The sequence below is a fragment of the Cyclopterus lumpus genome, chromosome 5, assembly GCF_009769545.1.
Source record: "Cyclopterus lumpus isolate fCycLum1 chromosome 5, fCycLum1.pri, whole genome shotgun sequence".
Taxonomy (NCBI): Eukaryota; Metazoa; Chordata; class Actinopteri; order Perciformes; family Cyclopteridae; genus Cyclopterus; species Cyclopterus lumpus.
In genome coordinates this window covers 15,353,060-15,361,044 of record NC_046970.1, presented here as the reverse complement: position 1 = coordinate 15,361,044, position 7,985 = coordinate 15,353,060, and the positions used below count along the sequence as shown (strand labels likewise).

Below are 7,985 nucleotides of genomic sequence, written 5' to 3'. Positions count from 1 at the left end.
GAGCTATCCATATCCCATTCTTTTCTCCTCACTTGAAAGAACAAAACACTGCGCTGCACTCATTAAAACCCACAAGTATCAACTCTTGGCAAAGGATTTTCTTTCAAGACTTCCTCCAGTATTTCTATATGTGAATGTGGCAGAATGCAACATTGTTCATGCAACTTTGCACCATCGTGCTTCTCAGCCTTTAGCCTCCTTGGGGCACTGGAGCGCCCGCGCTTCAACAGAGGCTGCAAGTCATTCAGAGAGTACTTTTTCCACTAGTTAAACACTTCCTCATCCACAGATGCTAAAATGTACTATAGAACTAGTTAGGCATGCTGTGTGTGTGTGTCTGATACCGGTCCATGGCAAGTTTATCAGAGCAAAATCAGTAGCTCGATTCACATTCTCACCCAAAATTGTGACGGCTGGCCAAGCATATTAAGCACGATTTGAGTGGTTAAAAGAGTGTTTGAAGAGTTGATTTTAAAAAGAGGGCAGGACAAATTATTTGATTTGTGTGGTCTTAACATTGTGGATTTAATCATGCAGAACTCGACAACCACAGACGAGTAGTCAAAATGCTCCATGTTCAGTGGAGGTGGTTGATGTTTTGATGCTATATGTCATCCCTTATTTAGCAAAGAAACAATATGTGTGCTGCCCCTTTCACTGAAGAGAGAGCTTTACTAATTACGCAGAACATGAGCTGGGTTTCAATCCAATATAGAGGCTGTTTGTTTCATATATCCACACAGATTCATCCCCAGATTGAGTGAGTTACATTACAGTTTTACACTGTAAACAATGTATTTTAAATATAGTTTAAATCCGTCCCATTATTGTCTCACTCCAACCAACCACCGAAAAAGTGTATACATATTTTAATAGCACATTCCAGACTCAATATCAGACGTTATTTATAACGCTGAGATAAGAAAAACTTTATTTATGGCGTACAGTAAAGTTGACAACTATAAAAAAAGAGGAAGGAAGTCAGTAAAATAAAAAATAAAAAAGCTGTAGGATTATTGTAGTACAATAAGTACAATAGAAAAAAAGTTAGAGATCATGAAGATAGAAATACAAAATAGTATCAATATTATGAATGAAAAGAAAACTACAGATATAAAGCCATTATTGCATTTAAATAAATGTAACAATTTATGCTCTGAAGTAAATTCCCAATTGGCAAATAACGATAGCCTGTATGAGCACTGACATAACAGAGATGGCTCAGCTGATTTGGTTTAGTTGTAAGCAACTGTGCTAATCTCACTGACTCATGCTGCTCGGTCTCAGTGGAAAAATACTGCAGGGAAGTGGTATATCTTGGAATTTTGTCAGAGCAATACACGTTTTGAAGTTAGACGGCATGGCATGCAGATCAGTGTGATAAGTCACAGAGGAGCCAAAGGAAAACCCTAGCTACTTTGTTTCTCACTCTGGCTCTGGTCATGACATGTTTGTGTAGAGATCCTGCAGTGCACCCAGCTGAGAGGAATACTGATCAGTTTGTTGTAGCTGTACACAACTCTTGGGGGAGGGTGCTTTGTGATGGAGGGGTAAGTACCTTCTTGTTTTACATTCGTCTGCTAAATGCATTGCTTGAATTCTAAAATGTATTTCAATAAGTGCAGCTTTCTGATAAACACTTTCCAGTGAAAACTTTCCATTCCTGATAATCCTTCAAGCTCAAGTTCAACAAATAAAAAACAAAGATTATGAGCTGTGCCAAACCATCAGCTGAGTAGTTTTGTCTCTGTACAAAACCCAGAGCTCGCATACATGTGGAAGAGACTGAAGGACATTTCAGTTCCGATTGCATTGCTTTTGATTATCTGCTACTTTTCCTGCACATGTAAAGACCATTCCTTAAAGGAAACAGCATTGAGATGCCCGGTCCAGATCGGATTCTGGTGAAGAAGACACAACTGTTGGATCGAGGCCAGTGGGGGAACAAGTTGGAATTTCTGTTGGCTGTAGCAGGAACTCTGGTTGGGCTAGGAAACCTGTGGAGGTTCCCCTATTTGTGCTACAAAAATGGGGGAGGTAAGAGTAATTCCCTTGCAACAAGAAACACATACAATGCGTTCACTCTTCTGCACAAAGTCATGCAGCTGCACTTGATCAAAATGTAATGTCAACAATTGAGGAAAAATAACATAGATTTAAACGATAAGAAAGTTGCTCAGGCGTTGATCAAGGCTTTTGTTTGTTATTAAAGAGACCGTTTGTCTTGGTTTAACAAATGCAGCTCAGGGGACAAAGGAGATCATTGTTTTCAAATTTGGAAATCAACCATTTACATAAAAACATTCTATTCATCAGAAAGTAATTCTATGTTTTGCTAAACTCTGCAAGCACATTTCATCAGTGTTTGATTTTTTTTACACAGATGGAGGTTTTTTACGAGTTCTTTAGAATTTACAGGATACATTCTATAAAAAGAATCCATGTTGGTTATTTCAGTATCCAGATGTTTCCATGCAAAAGACAAAAGAAAAAGCAATGAACAACAATCTTCTTGTATAATCTCTCTAAAAACAGGAACGATCATGTTTGATGTGGGTCTTTATCATATTTACAGAGGGATCAGTGTTTTAATATGCCTGTCATGTTTCTCTCAGGTGCATTTCTGGTTCCTTACTTCTTGTTTCTGCTCTCTTGTGGCATACCGATGTTCCTCCTGGAGACGGCCATGGGACAGTTCACATCTCAAGGATGTATTACCTGCTGGAGGCACTTCTGCCCCTTGTTTGAAGGTCAGTGTATTTAAAAGAAATGCATCATGTAAGTGTGAATCCCCATCATCATTCTGCCGAATTTCATAATTACATATACAATATGTGTTATATGTTTATATATATATATATATATATATATATATATATATATATATATATATATATATATATATATATATATATATATATATATGTGTGTATAACAATGTATACAAATGCTGGCTGCACAGGTACATGAAATTGTATGTAATTTACAGTGCCATATATATATATATATTAACTTTACAGATACATACAGACAGCCTAATCTACTTTAGCAGGCACACGTTTGTAACAAACATGATAAAGACACCAGATTTTCTAATTGAAAGGTCAGTGAGTTTCTTCAGGCGAGACGTTGTTGAAAGTGTTGACATCATAGAAGGCTACAGATATTTAGGTATTGTTTTGATGACAATAACAGGCAAGTCCTAAAACGGCTAATGCAATATTGGGCTACTAGAACCATCCTCACATGAAGGAGTTTAAACTTTTGCCTCCAGAACGATGTTTCAGGAGACCGTTAAAAGAACTCTAAGATTCCATGTCTCTTTCATCCCAAATGCTCATAAGCTCATAATAATAATAATAAGGAAATTTATATTCTATGAGACTAATGTATATTTCATGCGGTGTTGAAACCGACATATTGTAAACTTTACTTTACCTGATTTGTATGTATTGATTGATTATTCTCTTGTGTTCTAAGGGACACATTTGGCACCTCCAACTTGTCCATAGTACAGATCCAAGTTTCTTCAGCTGTGATAATCAACACCTGTGTGTGTTAAAAGACTCTGTTTCATGAAGTGAAACGCACTCTGTGTGCACCCACGGGTGTGTCTGTTGCTGCGTGGAACTCCCTACTTGGCAAAATATCAGACCTAATGTGACTCAGAGATTAGTACTGACTCTGAGACGCACCCAAAAATCTCAAATATAAAGATATATCGGACATAGAATAAAGTGTTAAAATCTTGATCCCAAGTGACAAATAAATATATATTCAGTACTTTTAGTTACGTTTAAACTTTGGTGTTTGCTTGCTAACTAATTTAAACTTAACATAATTTAAACATAACTGTAACATGTAGAGTTCAGGTGTTACAGCGTATATATTCTTTAAATTAAATCACTATTTCTATTTATTTTTTATTTTTATTAGTGGAGTTAGTCTCCTACTCTCTATTCTAAGTACCCCCTGGGGTACAACTACCCCTGGCTGGGAATCACTGCTCTGGTGAGTTTACAGCAGCAGGGTGGTGTTTGTGGGATTGACTCAAAATAAACTACAGTGCCCATGTTCATCAAAATAAAGGAACATGTCGCTGATAATATAAATTCTTATACATTGTCATAATGTTATGCTTTTGTCAGGCTACTACACTTCAGAATAACACATTGAAGGTGACATTTGTGTCTGGGAATGTCTGTATCTCGAGAATAGATAGTGCCTTCTCACAACACACCCATATGTCATCGAAATAGTCTAATCAAAACGTGGACTGGCCTTGCACGGCTCAGTTCTGTGAAGAAAGAGGAGGAGATGGAATTATCCCCCTCCTTGATAATTCAGCACCAATTAGAAGTTGGGATGATGCATACAAACCTGTGACGAAATCTGTGTATGTAAGGGCCGAACTTCCGGTTCTAAGGGAGAGTTGTCGTGACTCCCCTGGCATTGCAATCTCAGCACCTATACTTTGCTTGTGATCAGAGAAATAAATCTACCAGAACGAGAGAAGTTGTTGGCTGAATTCTTCCAAAGGCTCTTCCCATGTAGACAATTCTGAACCACGCTAACATCGCCCAGAGCAACAGTGTGTTGAATCAACGAGTTTTGATAGTTTTGGGACAACAATGGAGGTCTATGACACAGAGGATTAGGATCAAGCAACACTGTTTTTTGTCTTTTCATGGAATTTGTTGACAACAAGAAGAATATAGACTGAAAACAAACCGATCTGGACAACTGGACACAGATTGGCAGCGTTTGACACAGCTCTCACATGGTTTCTCTTTCTGGAAGTCTCCTTGCCATCATAAGAATCACACACTTAAACACACGTGTCAACTGTTCCCTTGACTTTGGTCGTGGGAGGTGTGCAAAGAAACTCTGCACTTCCAATCAGTGTTAAAAGCTTACCGATCCATGACACACTCTGACCAGGCAGCCATGCTTGTCTTGAGCCAATCCACATGCATCAGAACAGCTGCACCAGAAAGCATCGTTTTGTCTCCAACCGCTCTTATATCATGGCCAAGCATACCACAACCTTCTTTACCTGCATGGTCCGCCAATACTGTTAATTAATTCGTCACTAACAGGACTTTAATAACAAACCATGAAGATGCTATACACCAGGGGTCGGCCACCTGTGCCATTTAAAAGTGTTCTTGTTGATCAGTGTGCCATATCAACATTAGGTTTAAGCATGACACCACATCAAAAAGTTATATTTCCAACAAATCTGTACTTTTATTCCTTTACTATATTTTAATTATTTCCTTCCTGTTTCAAGACATTGTAATTAAATATGACATCACTTCACAAGAAGGCTGCCATCCTTATGAAAACATCCACATATTTGATACATCATTAAACCAACAACCTACCCTCAAGCATGTTCATCAGAAAATCAGAGGCATAGTAAGGTGTGTCTATATGGAATGCCGATGTGGAAAGAAAAACATTAAAACTATCATAAATAACCGGCGATGTAACTGCCAGGATCTGTCTGTGGCTGAGACTTAGTGAGAGTGCCATTGGTTAAGCTACCACAGGTCAATGGTGGCAAATGTAGCTGAGGTTGCCTACCCCGGCTATAGAACTATATGTTTTATTATTTTGCCCGTCATTATCTACATTGTCCACACCCTTTCTGCCTCCTCAGGTATTGGCTACGCTACCCAGGTCGTGATTGCGTATGCTGCCGTGTCATACATTGTCATCCAGGCGTGGGCCTTCTTTTACCTGTTCTCGTCCTTCAGCGCTGAGATCCCATGGGCCAGCTGCAGAAACACCTGGAACACAGGTAGACATGCAGACAGGTGCAGAAACTAACTACGTGCATGTCAGATGGCTGTGTCTACATGTTTCTCATAATTAATTACATCTCGTATCTTTCATAGCAGCCCTATAGCTAACAAATGGTACAGTTATTTAACTAAAACAGCCACAGTGGAGGGTCCTTCACAGCAACAATTACTATTACATGGTTGAGGATTATTTGTATTTGGTGAGTAGAACTGTATCTGTCTTTTCAAATATGCATCGACACTTTGACCAACAACAACGTTTCCTTCTGGTTTTTTTCTCTCAGAGTCTTGTGTTGAATTTGGTAAAACAAATGCGTCATCAAATTGGACAGCAAACGCAACAACGCCTGCAACAGAATTCTGGGAGTAAGTTTAATTCACACCTGTCTGTCTTTGTAGCTGATGTCACATGTTTTTAGGAGTTTAATCACTAAAGCTGCATTGGCTACCTGTTATTCTGTGCGTCTTTGTCTTTCCTCTTTCTGTAAACACAGCCCATTTAACTAATTAGTCACATTACTACTAAGTGACAAATGAGTCAAATGACTAGAGACTCACAGAATTAATGAGACATGAAGAAATGTCAACATATAGTCTCCTGCTTGAACGTCCTGTTTGTTTGACCCATCCACTACCACCTGCCCTGTGTGGACTATACTGTATGTCTCTCTTAATATTACATCAGTTGTGTCGGGATCAGACGTTGAGGGGAACTGAGCAAGCATCGGTATTTGACGAGTTTGGGTCAACAATGACGGAAATAAATACAAACAAAAGGAGAATTTAAAATAAAACAATAAGAAAAAAATTAATAAGAAGTATATACAACTACTATAAGGGTAGAAAGTATGCAAAACTGTAGAAGAACGAACAAGATAAATTAACGGGAGACACCCCAGTATGAGAAAAAACTAATTTTGAGAAAACAACCTTAAAGGTGCAATATACAGGATTCAGAGCATTAACATTGCAGAAAACAACTATTCATACATTTAGCTTACGTTAAACAAACAATATGTCTTTGAGTCAAAACAGGCTCAGAATATATGGTCTGGCCTATTTCAATTAATTATTTTAGCTGCAATTTTGAGTTTTCCTAAAATAACTATGTATATAAATATAGTCACTAATTACATTATTCTCTGCCATTGAAACAGAATTCTAGAAATATTACTTACAAATATTATTTGGCAGCAAATACATAAAAACAGGGTGTGAAAATGTTCTCACATTTATTTTGCAATGTCATGGTCAACCTTTCTCAGTAGATAACATGTAGAACCTTCAGTAATCTATGGATGTAGCTCAGGCAATAAAAACAACCGTCATTTTGACTTCATTTTTTTGTGACACAGCACATGAACAACTTGTGGTGTGTCCCTGCAGGAGGTTTTCCTTTCCCCAAACCATTTATGATTCATAAGGTTGACTTACGTTAGGCGATACACTTTGAGAAACAGACTTTGTTTGATACTCTACACTTGCTGACAAGCTACACTCGTACAAAAATACAAATGCATTTTTTCTCCATGTCACTACCTGAGCTGAAAATTACAGAATGTAAAAGTGAATTCACACACGGGCCAGATTCGGCTTTGACAATATGTTTTCTTTTCAGGAGACGAGTGTTGGGCATATCTAAAGGGATTGATGAGATTGGTAGCCTGAGGTGGGAGTTGGCCTTGTGTCTCTTACTGGCGTGGATCCTTTGCTACTTCTGTGTTTGGAAAGGAGTGAAATCCACTGGAAAGGTACAACGTAAAGGAAACACCTCAATAAATGAAACATTCCCAATGCAGATGTCTCCATAGATGGCAGATTTTACATTGCAAAGTCTATTTATGCTTCACACCGTGAACCGTTTCACATTCTTTGGACAATTTTTGCACATTTCTGAACACTCTAAAAAACTATATAGATATATTGTACATCATTTTACAGTCACTTTTCTTCTATAGTCGTTTCTTGGTTTTGTACTTACTTTTATTTTTAATTAAATGTTAAATGTTACTCTGTTTGTGTTACGCACCAACACAAAAAAAGCAAATTCCTCATATGTGAAAACATATCACAAACTGGATTCTGCATCTTATTACATAGTTTATACATCACTAAACATCAGTTTTTATGATTGATATGGTTGGTCAAAGAATAACAGGAATAGATTTTAGGTGT

The 7,985-nt window shown here is 37.8% G+C and overlaps 1 protein-coding gene across 10 annotated transcripts in view; it reads left to right on the top strand.

The window, feature by feature from the left end:
- The first annotated feature begins 1,233 nt into the window (after positions 1-1,233).
- Positions 1,234-7,985, top strand: part of slc6a11a (solute carrier family 6 member 11a) — a 32,493-nt gene continuing 25,741 nt past the window's right edge. For 6 of the 10 annotated variants that reach the window (XM_034531966.1, XM_034531967.1, XM_034531965.1 and 3 more), the window contains exons 1-6: positions 1,234-1,550; positions 1,853-2,037; positions 2,616-2,750; positions 5,666-5,806; positions 6,095-6,176; positions 7,429-7,561. In XM_034531966.1, the coding sequence (XP_034387857.1) occupies positions 1,543-1,550; positions 1,853-2,037; positions 2,616-2,750; positions 5,666-5,806; positions 6,095-6,176; positions 7,429-7,561 (684 nt within the window). In that variant the 5' untranslated portion in view covers positions 1,234-1,542. Of the gene's footprint in view, positions 1,551-1,852; positions 2,038-2,615; positions 2,751-5,665; positions 5,807-6,094; positions 6,177-7,428; positions 7,562-7,985 lie in introns of those variants that run through there. The other 4 variants (XM_034531972.1, XM_034531973.1, XM_034531971.1 and 1 more) reach the window with 3 other exon arrangements.